The sequence below is a fragment of the Catharus ustulatus genome, chromosome 16 (genome assembly GCF_009819885.2).
Source record: "Catharus ustulatus isolate bCatUst1 chromosome 16, bCatUst1.pri.v2, whole genome shotgun sequence".
Classification (NCBI taxonomy): domain Eukaryota; kingdom Metazoa; phylum Chordata; class Aves; order Passeriformes; family Turdidae; genus Catharus; species Catharus ustulatus.
Genome location: NC_046236.1, coordinates 7,764,671 through 7,779,749, shown reverse-complemented (window position 1 = coordinate 7,779,749; position 15,079 = coordinate 7,764,671). Strand labels below are relative to the sequence as shown.

The 15,079-nt window shown below is 42.0% G+C and overlaps 1 protein-coding gene across 1 annotated transcript in view; it reads right to left on the bottom strand.

The window, feature by feature from the left end:
- ABCC1 (ATP binding cassette subfamily C member 1) overlaps positions 1–12,934 on the bottom strand; it is a 45,016-nt gene extending 32,082 nt beyond the window's left edge. Inside the window, exons 1-5 of the mRNA XM_033073699.1 lie at positions 12,817–12,934; positions 2,677–2,853; positions 1,821–1,946; positions 1,288–1,425; positions 52–177 (exon numbers count right to left, since the gene is read on the bottom strand). Coding sequence (XP_032929590.1) covers positions 52–177; positions 1,288–1,425; positions 1,821–1,946; positions 2,677–2,853; positions 12,817–12,864 — 615 coding nt within the window. The 5' untranslated portion in view covers positions 12,865–12,934. The remainder of the gene's footprint in view (positions 1–51; positions 178–1,287; positions 1,426–1,820; positions 1,947–2,676; positions 2,854–12,816) is intronic.
- Between the last annotated feature and the right edge of the window lie 2,145 nt (positions 12,935–15,079).

Below are 15,079 nucleotides of genomic sequence, written 5' to 3'. Positions count from 1 at the left end.
CATTACACAGAACATTGCATATATGATACTTGGCACTCCGTCCAGACTCACAGGATCATTTACTGTTTCAGAAAACAAAGGTGGTTGCTCTGGAAAACAACACAGGATGAGCTCTACTAATACCAGGACAAAGTAGATGCAGAAGGTGGCATAACGAAATGCATCCTCATCAGCACCCTGCAAAGGAAGGGAATACTCCAATTAGAAGGCTTGAAGAATTAATTTTTAAATAACATGTAATGACTAAACAGAAAACAGTTCCTTACTGTAAACTCTGCAAAGTAAGTGCTACACTAATCACTCCCATGCAAATTAAAGTCCATGTCAATTTTGGTAAAGGGAAAGTAATGAGAGGGGAGAGGATGTGAAAGACATTTATTTTTATTCAGTCACTATCATTAAAATACAAGCAATAATCTCTTATGTAAAAAGTTCTCTAATACATGGTTTGTGCTAACAGCCCCAAATTTGAAGTCAGTGTATTCCTTACAGGAGCAAGACATTTATGCACTGGGTAGCAAGGAGTATTGAAAGCAAATTTTTAAAATTAGTATGCACACAGAAGATAAAATTTAGAGGAGGAGAATTTACATTACACTTTGTTCCACTGTGTGTAAAATTCAGAGATTTTTTCCATTTTTTTAGACTGGGACTGATGCATAACAAATAAGCCACAGAAATCAAAGCACAGCTATAGATGGACACACACTCCCAGTAAAATCCCATTTCCAACAGCTGAAGACAAAAGTTGGCTGAAAGTTCTCAAAATTGCCAATTCAGCTTAAAGGTTTCAAGAAATAAAGGTGTCATTTTCAGGCAGCTCCACAATTAGTCTGATATTTGAGGTGGTCTTACTACAGGGCAAGTTTACATAAAAATATTTCACTTTGATTTTGTCCAAGCAGGTGAAACCACACCAGCACTGAACAAAGTGTTTCAGGAAATCCACTGCACAGTCAACAGGAAGATGATGTGAACTCCCAGCCAGAGCAGTTTGATATCAAAGATCACACAGAACTTGAGTGCACTCGAGCAGACACATCCGCTTTCTCCAACAGCCAACCCAGCTTTCTTGGCAGCTGTTGCTACAGTTAAAATCATTATGAATCTCATGAGCATTTCAAACAGAAGACATTAATTCTTGCTTTCTTTGCTGTAACAGCCTAAGGAATGAAGGTACACTACCTGAATCATTAACTGATTTGACTGGCATAATTACCAAGCAACTACTCTATGACTGCAGCATTTGGGATTGTTTTCAACTGAATGAGGCTCAAAATCACTTACCATATTTAAGGCATGTTTTATTTTGGATATAAAAATCACTGTGGCACATAACAATGAGATGAACCAGAAAATTGTCATTACACCTGAAGACTGGACTCCTTTTATTCTTTCATACTGTATTAAAAATGTGGCCAGCAACTGTAGATAAATAAGATTAAAATATACACAAATTAGGTTTTACAATACGTTATGCACATGTCAAAAGTATAGTGCTAAAGTCTGCTTATTTAACATTTCTAATCCACTATCTCCCAGACCTTTTAAACCCCTAAACCCCTCTTAAATTTTAAGTGTAATTCAAAAACACATTTTAGTAGGTAATTCTCTGTATCAATAAAGATAAGGAGTGGACAAAAAGTGAGAGTCTTTTTTCTCATTTTTTTATTGAAAGCAAGCAGGTACTTCAGAGTCAGTATTTTACAGCTCAACTACAGAAGAAGTCTGTATATAAAGGCTGCAGCACTGTGAATAATACCAAGGTGGTGTTACAGTTTTCAGCTTTGCATGGACAATGGCCATGCAGAAGAACTTACCATTGTTATACCCAAAACTGTAGGGCTAACAAGAAAAAATGGAGCTCGAAAAATATTTTGACTTCTTTCCCAGAAAGAGTAGAAAAGGTCTGCCCAGCAGACTATCCAGAGTATTAAGCCAAAAGCCTGCAATAAAAGAAGTGTCTTTAATACATCAATTCACAAAGACAACGTAGCAATATATAGATGAACACTAGATGTTATGTGTTAGCAGAAATCAATCAGATCACATCATTTGGGCAGTTCTACCACATGCACAAAAGAAAAACAATTTGGCTTTAATTACTGAATTCCCACTAGAAGAAAAAAGTTAGCTGATTTTTAATACCATGTAATTCAGTTTATTATGAAGCAGAAGGTTGGTCTCCTGAATTGCAGAGAAAAAAACTCTCCAATCACACCATGTTATTATAGTACTTAAAACTTTGCACTTACTCTACATGTAAGAAAAAACCCAAAAGTACCTATTTCACAATAGAAGTGGAACAGAACACCTGCAGCAGCTCTAGAAATGTATGCTGTGTAGCTTAAGAAGCTGACAGGATAATAAATTATTTTGATGATAGAAATAAGGGCCTTGAGACTGAGTTACCTTAAAATAGTCTTCTCCAACTGGTCTTTAAAAGGATTTGCATTTTTGTTGCTATGCTAGGGTAAACTTCAGAAAGCCTGATAAAAGGGCAAAGGAAACAGGAAAGGCTGGGAAATCAAACACAAGCAGAACAAATAAGTGATACCTGAAGTGTGCACACAGGTCAAGATTGATGCTCAAAACAATACTGTGCTAAAACACAGCTGAAAAGAGACTGCACTTCCCAAAAAGGTTGCTAAGCTGTGATTTCCAAGAGCCACATACCGTTTTGGCTTTGTTGAGGTTGGACACTTGGATGTAGCCCCTGTCATGACGGCGAAGGTACAGGGAGTACACTGGGAAGCAGAGCCACAGGTAAACACAAGGAATCCACAACAGGACTGTGTTCTGAAAGCATGGGGTGAAGTCTGGATCTTCTGTGTGCCATGTCAGATTCCAATCCTGGGGCAAGAAAACAGGTTAAGTGACAGAAAAAGCCAGTACTGAACTCCAGTGTTTGAAAATCAGAAACAGGTTCTCGGGATTAAAAAATCCACAACAACAAGGCACAGAACCAAGCAAAAGGCTCATCCTTGCAGCTCATTTCCGACTCAACAAGAGGAAAATGTAAATTGACATAATTCAGTGTTTTCCTACTTCTCTCAATACAACTTTCAAACCCAAGGTAAATCACCATACAGTCAAACCAAAACTGATGCTCATAGTAATAAAAATGTGACCATTTTAATTACTGGCACCAGGACCATTCACAATGACAGACTATTTAGTAAGAACATGAGCTTTCATACTATATTTCCGATTGCTCTGAGTTAGGAAAATCTCATGCAGCAAATTTTAAGTCACTGACCTTGGTGAAAAATTAACACATGCAACACTCTCCAACAGAATAATGCAATGCACAATATTGCAGCTGTAGATGGACTGCAATTATTCAACAGCCAAAGCATTGCTCCCAGGCTTCTGTTTAAAAATCACTGAGCCAAGAGCAGCAGTCCCATGCCCAAAGGCTTGTTGACTGTAGTGTTAACTTTTCAGTGGCAAAGCATTTTTTCAGGCAGTTGCACAGCTTACACTACACAAAACACCAGTACCACTACTGGGACATAATGCCAGTAATCCTATTCCTTTATAAAAGCCTGAGCTGGTCACTGAAACAGGTGCTATTATCCACATTTTATAGATGAGGAAACAGAACCAAAAGGAGCTGTAGTGCCTGTTCCCTCTATTCCAACATCAAAGAGGAAAGCAGATCCCACTGCCCAGAACCACCACACTTTGATCCTTATTTGTCCCCTTGTTCCACTGAATAAACAGTTTCAAACACAATTACAAAGAGAACATAGCTCTAAAGAGGAATTGAAGACATTTCTCTTCCCCCTTTCCCTCAATTTCTATCACAACCTAGGACTTGATACAACAGACAGCTAACACAGGACCCTCAGCTGTTATTTTTCTCCTCTAATTCCCCCAGCATTCTAAAAATTCTTCTCACTTCATATAAATTTTTCATTTTTAGAAAATCTGAGCTCACTACAGCCAATTCAAGGGAATTAACACTGGGAGAACATAAGAAAGCCCCGTTATGTCTGACTGTGTCTGTGTAGGGGTCACAAGCTGTTCGTGACAAGGCTGTGGCTGGGACATGCTGTGGGTAAGCCACACACTTATTAGGTTTCCTGACTGCACAACTCATCAGAAATTTCAGCTGAGTCATCCTCACATTTCACCACCACACAAATGCTCTTGGCTTTCTAAGTCTCAGCTGCTCTACTCCACCACAGGAGCCAAGAAAAAGTCTCATGACTCTGCAGAACAGTTTACAATTCACAAACTAAGATAGTTAAAAGGTTATACAAGTAAATCAACAGGATGTAATCAGCTTTACAAGAAACAAACAAAAGCATCAACATCTTTTTTTTTAATAAACTTTAGGAGATCGACACACAGTTTAGAAAGTTGTTAATTTCTTTTTCCCTGTTTGTAAATGCCTGCTATAAAATGAATCTGGCAAATACCAGCAAGGTCAGAGCAGGTAATGCATGTCACTGCCACGTGGCAAAATAAAAGCAAGAGTGCTGTATGTATGACTGCTATGCATACTGGCTGGAGGATATTCTAAAAAATAAAAACGTGCAACCTTCCATTTAATTTTCATATTTACAAGGTGTCTGGAGGTGTTTGTTTTTGCATAAAAAGCAAGAGTGTACAATGTAATGGTACTCTAGGATTCAGAATAAAAAGATGGGACAAAGGGTAATTTGGGGCAAGACTGCTGCTAGAATTTAACAGCAACATCAGTTCCTTCATATGTTTCCAGACATGTTCTGCACAGAGGCCATCACTGCTTCAGAAGATTCCCCTGCAGCTGGAAAACGTGTCACTCTCATCATGAAACCAGCATGCATTCACATTTAAATTACAGGTTCAGTTACACAAGTCTAGACTAATTCTGCCAGTGGAAAGTACATGCTTCTCCTTTGCCTTATATAAAACCAGTTTCAGTTTTGGGTTTTTTTCCATCACAAACAAAATACAGAAACAGTCCCTGAAGCAGACCTTTGTATTTAACAGACATCAATTAGCAAATTAATGACATTTTTTCTGACTCAAATTTTAGAAACACTGTTTTAGCAAGTTCTACTAAAATATGAAGTTGCTTCATTTTTCTCAGTTCAAAGATTTTCACTCTGACTGATCAGTTAACTCTTCTACTTTGCAGTCACACCAAATGACAGATCCAACTACTGAAAGCCTACACAAACAGGCAGCCACAAAGGAAGAGGAAGAAAAGAGGGGGTAAAGCTATTAGACTGTGTAATCTGGAAGCAGCCTTTATTTTAAGCTGTGACTGCAGGAACTCACTGGAGAAAAATCAGTCTGATCCTTGTTCCCTTCTTGGTAGGTGTTCGGAGAGATGCCTTAGTTTTAATGTAGTCCAGAAGAACCGTATCCCAAATGTTAAATAGTTTCAGGTTGATTTTTCTTTTCAAAAATTCCTTAACAATTTTAAAGTTTCCCAGAATAGCAGATGGGTATTTTTAACTTTACCTGACCTACTTCTCAGTTTTCATTTCTATCATCAGCACTATGGTTCAAAAATACCAGTGCACAGTTTTAGTGCCCTGTAGCATGTTTTCTCTCATGGCACAAAAAAGCTTCCTATCACATCTGAAATGAAAAGCTGTCTACAAGAAGGACACAAAAAACGCTTGGCATTCCCCAGAATCAAGTGGATCCATTCACAGGTAAACCACTTACTTAACAGTGTACAAGACCTAGGAAAATTAAGAACTACACTAATTCCTGTCTAAAATTTCAGGAACAGGCAAGATAAAAGCATTGGAAGTAGAACTGTAAGATGAAGTTGCAACACAAAAAGCCAGTTATTCTGCCTTTGCTGAAGGAAGACAGAGCCAGGACAGCTGCATGCCCCCAGCGTGGCTAACCTGAGCAATAACAGCACTTGATGCTGGCTGCCTCTCCTGCAGAAAGGCTGTCAAGTGAGCAGCCAGGGGTTGCTTGTTCTCACATCAATAATCCCACTTGACCCATAGCACATTTTAAAATTCTCACTGGCAGAAATGGAGAGACCCAAATTGCTTGGTTTCATGCCTGCTGTGTGCAAGTGTGCTAGAGATGCAGGTTGACAGCCACACTGTTAAATCCACCTGCATGAACCCAGCTGTGACTGAAAAGTGACTTAAAATATTACCACACAGCTATGTAAAAAATGAAATTACAAAACCATACTGGAATCTTAACATCATGATCAACAATTCTTCAAATGGAGTTTGACACTGACATTGTGTACCCACTACTTCAGTATCACCCACAGAAGAGCCACTTCCCTTGTAATACCAAGATAAAGTTTCTCAGTCTTATCTCCAACAGTAAAAAAGGCTTTCTGTTTAATGCAATGTTTACCTTTGGTTGAGTGAAAGTAATTAGCTCTCTCAGGCACTAGCACTGTAATTGCAGCTGACAACTTTCATTATAATAGTATCATCACTTTCCCACTGAAATAGGAAGTCTTACAATCTGCCAGCTCTAGATACAGGATTGAAAAGTCTCCCAGAGTAGCACCTATAAAACCATAAGCTGACTGAACCACTCCCTCTCTCAGTGTATGCTAAAAGCCAATGGCCTCATGGCATCTATCTCAGATAGCAAATTTCCTGCCTCTCCCCAGCCAGGAGATTTGGCAGATCTGGCTGAGCCTACATCTTCAGATGAGCTGCATCAGTGCACAAGAGGGAAGGGGGTAAGAGAAGTGCAGAACAGGACCTCTCTCTTTAAAGCTGCTCTAAAGGAACTCTGACCTTGCTTTAAAAAAGCCCCCGATACCTGATATGCCATCTTTGTTCGGCCATTCATGTTTTTGAGTCAGAACATGAAACCTGTGCTGAGGCTCACCATTTGTCTAAGAGCCTATTCAGAATGGAGCCTAAACATGCATGACCATGGCACAATCTTCACCAGCATCAGATCTGCTCTGCTGTGCTGTTCAGGCTACATCACAGGGAGTGACAAGCTACAAAAGTTTTCTAGTCCAGCCTCCCAAAATACCACAAGCAGATTGAGACCTCAGAAAACGGAAGACACCACACCTCTCCTTCATTTCACATTCTGAAATCTAAGCTTTATTCTTAAAGAATCTTAATGTTGTCAAAAACAAGATTGTTAAAGCAAGAGGTGGAAAAGCTACAAAAAATAATAATCACATAATAAACAAGGGTCCTAAATGTTTTTATCCTTTATGTAAAGAAGATTTACAGGGGGAAAACACCAATGTTTCTAGTGACAAGAAAATGCCCTTAATTTCTCATAATGTTTTCTATTAAAAATGGTCTTGGCAAGCTATAAATTATTTTAATGGTTTAAGTTCTCAACAGTAATTATTTATATAATAAATACAGATCTGACTTGTTAACACAGACAAGGAAAAACCTCTACCTTCCAATAACTGGTCCTGAACTTATATCAGATGTCTGTACCTCCTTGTCCCAAACCCACACAAGAGTTTTTCCTAATGTTTACAAAAAGTTGAGATCCTTTATTATAGAAAGCACTGCATCAGCTGGACCTGTGTGTAAAATTCCAAGAAAAAAAAAAAGGATATTTTGCACTTTTTTTTCCTATTAGCCTAAAATAAGCAGCATATGCTAACAAATTGCCAGACTGCAGCTGTGGCATTTACAAGACCTGAGCTTTCTAATCTAAGAAGCTAAAAGCCACCAAACTATGGCTAATTTTTTGTGTCAGAGAAACATATAGCAGATGATCTTAGCATTTGCAAAATTAAAATTTAGCGTCTCTCGACAGACACTGCATTTCCATATCCTGCCATATCTGCAAGTACCATGACACAACATTTGGCCACTTATCAAAATATTACTGCTTCAGTTTCAGAACCTAAGGATGGCTTTTTACCCTCCTACAAAGTTTTTCACTGAAATCACTGTTACCTAAAAGGATACAAGAAAAAGATTCCTGTTCTCATCTCCCTCGCGCACCAAACACAGGTTTCTGCTTAAAAATGCAACAGCCTGTACCTTGAGCTCAAATCACTGAGAAGTTTGAACACACCTGGGTAATAATCTTACCAAGGGACTAAGGTAACAGCTCAAGTTGGGATAAACTGTATCTGAAGCTACCACAGATGCAAAGAGTGAGAAAATAGTAATGCAAGGAATTCTGACTCTATTAAAAGTAAGCAAAAGGTCAGTACCCTGCAGTAGGCTTTTTAGAGATGTGACCTAGAGTGACTCCAGCCAACCCGGGCTGACCTTCACTTCCCAGGATAGCACAGTGTTTCAATGTAAACTGCATTGTAATTGCATGAAATGGCACAAGTTATTCAGGCATTTTGCCATGCTTTTTCCCTCATTTAACTTTTCTGAGCAATTCTGAATTGCCAGCTGTAGAATGACAGGTCATCTGTTCACAAAATCCCCATCAACAGATTATCAGGCTTAATTTCCCTATATGTCCCTTAAATTGATCTGTTCTGGATCAAGGGATATCAGTTTCATTTCTAATTTAAGTTTCATTTTTCTATGCAAATTTAGACCCTTGTTCATAAAGGAAGGAAGATGAAAAATAAGCCTCTGGCTTTCATCACTAAAAAACACAACAGCCAAGGCATGAGAATCATGTTAGCTGCTGTTAATTACAATAAAGCACCATTTTGTATAAAGGTTTCCTTGTTTATCACTGCTACTCCCCTGTTCCAAATGCTGTGCACACATGACCTTCCTGTGTCAGCAAACATAAGCAGTTTCGTGGTCTGCACACTCTTTAGCACAGACTACACTCACAGCTTTTATCAAGCTCACCCAGCACGCTCCCACAGCACCTCCAAGTCCCTCCCTGGCTCTGCCACAAACACAGTGGAAAAGCAGAGAAGACGTATCTCCCAGAGCAAAGAGCTGCAGGGCTCCCAGAGACGTGCCAATTCACTGCTATCGGGTGTGTGACGGCATAAGCCACTGATCTGCAAACGTGAAATTGCTCCTTACATAAGGCTGCTTTTTCTTCAGAAGTTCAGAAGTCTATTTTGGTAAAACCACCAGCGTCCTCATAAATAACATAAGCACAGCAGCTGTTTATGTCACACAGTATCACTTCACAAATGTCAGTTAATAATTGCAATGCATTAAAGAATATTAACACTTTTCTTAATAAAATTCTGTCAAGCTAAATTATGACTCTCTCCCACTAAAACAACATCAACCAAATACAAAATATAACGTCTCTGGACAAATATTAAGAAAATACATTTATTTAGGAATACAAACATGCCCTAAAGCCTCAGACAAAACTCCACACAATGGCAAAGGAAGCAAAGCCCAATCCCTCCAAGCTGGTTCCTAGAGTCTCTGCCTCACTTTCACTCACCCAGTCTTTCTTCTGTAGTTTGTTTTCACACAAAGAAGTGCTGAAACTAGCACAGTGTGTGGATACACTTCTTTATTAAGTGAAGAGGCTTCACAAAAGCTTTCTGAACAAGCAGGGAAGAAACACACCAGGATTTACACAGCCAGAGATACAGCTTGAATCATTACAGGACTCTAGTTTTCAAAACAAAACAGAAGCTCAACTTGCCTTTCTCCTAGAAGTGAATGCAATAACTTGCTTTCAATCATTTCTCAACAACAAAAAGCCCAAGTAGAAAACTGTGGAGAAAAATTCTACTAAATTTCCACTGAAATAAAGAACTTCTATCTAAATTAACTTTAAAAAACACAGGGCCTGCCTGTGAACAACATGCTAGGAACTCGTATAAATATAAACAATTTATCTCACATTCCCTTAAGTATAAGCAAGAACTTCAAAAGTTTCAGATGGATATTTCCCACTTTTTCATAAAACCCTACTGAGAGCTTTGAAATCTCCAAGTGTTGTAAAAACTGTTAACCTCTTCCTTTAGCAACTTCAAACATGAAAAGACTTCTCTAAACATCATACCGCAAAGCTTTCAAGCTCTGAAAAAAAACTGAAACCAAGATTTTATTCAAAGAAAAGCCAGCAGATTATTTCAAAATGCACATGCTCTGAGACCACCAGCTGTGCATGTGTGGCTATCTCCAGACAGGCAGGTCAGGAGGCCAAAGTGTACAGCGAGTCCTACATCTGCTGTGACACTTATCCTGCTTACCTGGAACCACAGTGCTCTCACCCTGTTTCACCCCGGCATTTTTGTGTGCAGCTATTGAAACAAGGTACAGACAGCTCAGACTGCAGTGATACTCCAGCCAAAGCTATCTCAGTGTCGGGTCACAACAAAGTTTTACAGCTTGAACAGGCCCTTAAATTCACTGAACTGGAATGCAAGTAGTGCAAAACATTACCCCACGTCCACTACGGTTTTTCAGGCTTTTATTGTCATCAACAGCTACCAGTAAATAGCTTGCACAGCTGTACCTTTCTTTATATTATGGATGGAATTTTTATTCCAAGATACTCAGTGATGCTAGGCCAAGCAAGGATTAAAAGTACTTGTCTGAAAAGGGAGTCTAGTTCAAAGGAAGCAAGATGCAGTAAAGTTCTATAAAATAACTGTATGCAGTAAAATCTGATTGCAGCGAAGTTAATGCACTGAGTGGGGGCACAGAGATAAGTTAAGATAGAGAGAAAGGAAAAAAAAAAAGAAGTGAAGATGACAATCTTCCTTGGGTTCCTGACCTTTCAGAGTAAGCATTAAATAAAACCAATCTGTTTAATTCTCAGACAAGAACTTTCAACAATAACATTCCTTGGGCATGCAAACAAGAAAAATCCTGGCCAGCAAAGCCTAAGAAGATTAGCACTCAGTTTTAAGGGTCCATTAGGTCCTTTCAGCCACAGTCTCCCCCAGAATTTAGAATTAAGTTGCCCACAAGTCAGCATCACCTTTGACAGAAAACACATCATCTCCTTGAAGCCGAGTTTGCCAGAAATCCCTCTGCTCCACTAGCAAGGCTTCAGGACCAACCAAAATAGCTGAGGCAGCCGCCACAAGAATGAATAACACGTGCCACTGTGTACCCAGCTATCACCCAGCTCTGAGAAGCACAAGAGTGCAGTCCAGAAGCCACAAGAACAGCAGCCCAACCACAGGGCATACCTAAAAGCACAGTAAAAACTGCATACACATAGACAATTTCTGAAAATCCACTACCACTTCAGCTTTAAATAGCAGCAATAATAGAAATGTCAGAAAAAGCAGAAGTCAGAGTACCCATAAGATCCCAAACTGGCATTTCTACTCTCCCCTACTGGGAATGATGCAACAACAACGTGGAAACAGAGTGTTACTTATGAAAACAAGTCCAGCATGAAGATTTTTCCAGGCACATCTAACCCTCACTCAAATGCACAATTATTCTTCTGCAGGATCAGAAGAACCCAGAAATCAAACAACCACACCCAGAGGATCTTCAGCTGGAAGAAATGAAAGGCAGACTCCATGTGATTTTGAGCAGCATGATAAAAACCAAAACATTGGGAATCAATGCAACTAGTGGAAATAATGTATGTAGTTTTTACAAAAACACCAGAAATGGCTGTAATACACATGAGAACCGTTTTCCTAATAAAAGAATCTGCTGCCAGAAATCCTATATAAACTACTTGCTTGCAACATCCTATGTGCAGTTCTTGTGTCTACCTGATGTTACAATTCCACAGCTCAAAGAATGAGCTGGCAGTTCTTTTTCACAATCCTAGGACTCTCTCAAGTCAGTTTTTCCATAAACTCATTCTGAAACATGTATTCTCTTCAGCCCTTCAAATGAAAAGTCTCATTCTAGGCAAGAGAAAAAAAAATATGTGCAATGACAACTCATAATTTAGCCTGTTCTGAAAAACCTAAGAAATAGCAGAAAAGAGGTATTAGTATAAGCAATAGAAAAGCAAGTTAGCAGAGTCACTTTTGATTAGCTGGAAAAAACTAATTGTCTTAGTCATGATGATTTTAAAAATTTCTACTCAGTAATATCTCAATGGTTCTTGAGATAAATAGTACAATGGTATTTACTGAGACATCTGATTCTATTTTATTTTTTCACTAGTAAGGTAGCTCATTAGCTCAAAACTATGTGGTAAACATCTGATGAATACACAAGTAGTTCCTTTCCGTATGTTGACTTCAGTAGCTCTCACTCCATATTTATTTTCCTAACTTCCAGCTCTTCCCTTCCTCCTCACAACCTCCTTCTCCATACAAGCAGTTTACTCCCGAGATGAATTTCCACTCCGGTCTGCTCTCCCAGGTGTCTCGCTGCCGCCAGGACCGCGTGTCCCCGCACAGGAACCCGCGTCTCAGCTGAGCAGAGCCCAGCACAACATCCTCACACGGCTCACCTGCGCACAGCCGCCTTCCAGCTCACACACAGCACCTGCGCTCACCGCTCTTCGTTAAGGAAGAGCGAAAATACTGCTGTACAAACATGCGGCAGAGCCGCAGAAAGCTCCTTCAGAGGCGCCCGGCTCTCGTGTGACGGCAGCCGGCAGACACCGTTATTGTTGTTACCCGCACGGCCCCGAGGAACGCGGCCGAGCGGCCACACGCGTGGGCAGAGCCCTGCTCCGGCCACTCGGGAGCTCCCTCCCGGCTCCCGGGCAGGATCCCCTCGCCAGCTCCCCCTCCGAGCATCTCCCCGCTGCAAACCCCACACACGAGGCGCGCCGGCGCCCGCCCCGCGACCCGGCCGTGGGGACATCGCGGAGAGCACGAGCCCGGCCCGGCTCCTCCGCCGTCCGCGGCCGCCCCGCGCCGGTGCTCACGGCCGGGGCGCGGCGCACCGGGGCAGCGCCTGCACCGCCGGCTCCCCCTCGGGCTCCGTCACCACGCCAGCCCCGCCCGGCTCCCCGCCATCCCTCCGCGCCGGCGCCGAGCCCCCGCAGCCCCAGCCCGCCGCTCACCCAGAAGAGCTCGGAAGCGTCCGCGCTGCAGAAGCTCTCGATCCCCATGGAGCGCGGCGAAGCGACCGCGGGCTCCCGCGGCAGCGCTTCCCCGTCCGCAGCTCTCCTGCCGAGGGGCGGCGGGCGGAGCCGGGCCGGCAGCGCCAGCGTGGAGCCCTGATTGGCTCCGCGTCACGGGGATGCCGAGCCCGGCAGCGCAGCCCCGCCTTCGGGCGGGCGCGGCCGCTCAGCCCCGCGTGCGGGCACCGCGGGTCCCGCGGGGCCACTAACGCCGGGCCCGGGAGCCCCGGCCAGAGCCCGACGCGTGCCTTTGTGCAACGCAGAAACGCCCCGCGCCCCCGGCGGCGTACCCGGGCCGGAATCGCTGCCCCGGAGCCCCAGCAGCCTCCGAGGTCCTGCGGCTCGCAGCCGCACCGCACCTGCCCGCCGGGCTGCACCGGAGGCAGGGTGGCCATGGCGGCGTCTCCCGCTCCGTGGCACCGCTCCGGCCCCTGCGAACCCGCTCCCCACGTATCCCCGAGAGGGACCCTGCTGGCACCTGGGCCCCGCGGGACCGAGCCAAGGAGGCCTGGGAAGGCCTGGGAAGGCCTAATCTCACCTTCAAATAGCTCATTTCTCAGCGTGAACCAGTTGTACTGGTTTCAATGCCTTAAACTAGTTCAAGTTGACTAGCACGAAACGAACCAAAGCAACTTCATCTACAACCAGATTAGCTCAACATGTAGTTGAGCTAACTGCACAGCCCTGTGGTTGCATTGGGTTGTGTCTCACGGTGCACTCTTCACCTCCTATTTAAAATGCACCAGTTAAATCCAGTCAGCTCGCCTGACTACTGTACCAGAATAGACCAGCTGGAGTATGGTGGGACATATGTAGGAATGGCATTGCATGCTGCAGGAAATAGCAGGGTGGTTACATAGTACTCTAGAGTAACATGTGAAATCTTTAATCACACAAACCACAGTTTAAAATGCTCTTGTCCATCCAGTGCAATTATGGTAACAGACAAAGATGTTAAAGAGAGACAGGTCTTGTTTCTTTAACGTATAACTTAAAAGCAGGCATCACACATACAAAATATATATCACAGGCTGCTTCTGTATTCACCTGCACCTTCAGAGCTGCAGTTTCAGAGCCGTGCTAGTGCTGGCCAGATTGTCCATCCCACTGTGATATTTCTGGCCTGTCCCCCTGGATCCTGCATTCCCAGAATGTCAGGTCCAAGAGCAGCAGCAGCAGAGTCCAGCCCAGCCCAGCTCCCCTCTGCATTGACAAATGGAGCAGAATCATCACAGAAAGATCAAACCACACACACTGGGTGTCAGAAGTTCTGTGAGTTCAACCCATATTTTAATTCATATCATGTTAAAATCCTTATAGTGTTGCAATAGAATAGCTAAAGATTCAAGTATGATTCCCTTTATTTTTATATGCAAAAGACAATAAATAAACATGGAGTAAGGAGTATCTAGAAAGATGCATTTTAGCCCACATATGTTTTTCCTCAAGATATTACTGTAAGGTAAAAGACTAACAAAATTTATGTTTCACATTCCAAATCGTTTTCTTTCAGCCCCAGACTGTCCCAATGTCACCAACGTCATGCTCCATGTCAATGATGTTTTGCCTCAAATAATTATTCTTGGCTTTCCACCTCAAACTAGTTCTCTTCCAATTAATTCTATTTCCTTGTAAGCCAAAATACCGTGTAAATAATTAATGTGAGAGGAAGCAAAAGAGTTCAGGAGGAAAATGTGACTGATTCAAAATATTTATTGTGTAGGAGAAAAACCAGAGCTGACACAAGGCCCAACTTGCAGAGATACAGAACCAAGGTCTGAGAGTACCAAAAAGTTACTGAACATGAATTTCACAAACCATTGTTGTAAGAGCATCTTTTAAAACAGAGAATAATACAAGAAACATCAACTGAAATATTGTTTTAAAAGGAGATTCCCTTGCAAACAGAAAAAAGAACCACACAAAATTCTCTATGCTTTTTGTTTGTTGGTTTTTTGTGGGTTTTTTTGTTGTTGTGGTAGTTTTTTGGGTTTGGGTTTTGTGGGGGTTTTTTGTTTTTGTTTTGTTTTGTTTTGTTTTTTGTAGGATACTAGTTGAAGCAGGACAGGAAATTGAAGAAATGTGGGAAACTGCAATAACTTATGGACGGGAAATCAGGTGTGATAGAAGAGTGATTCACAAGGTCATGGAGAAGTTTGGAAGGATGCAGAGAATCATGTTTAGACTGTGAAAATGCCACAAC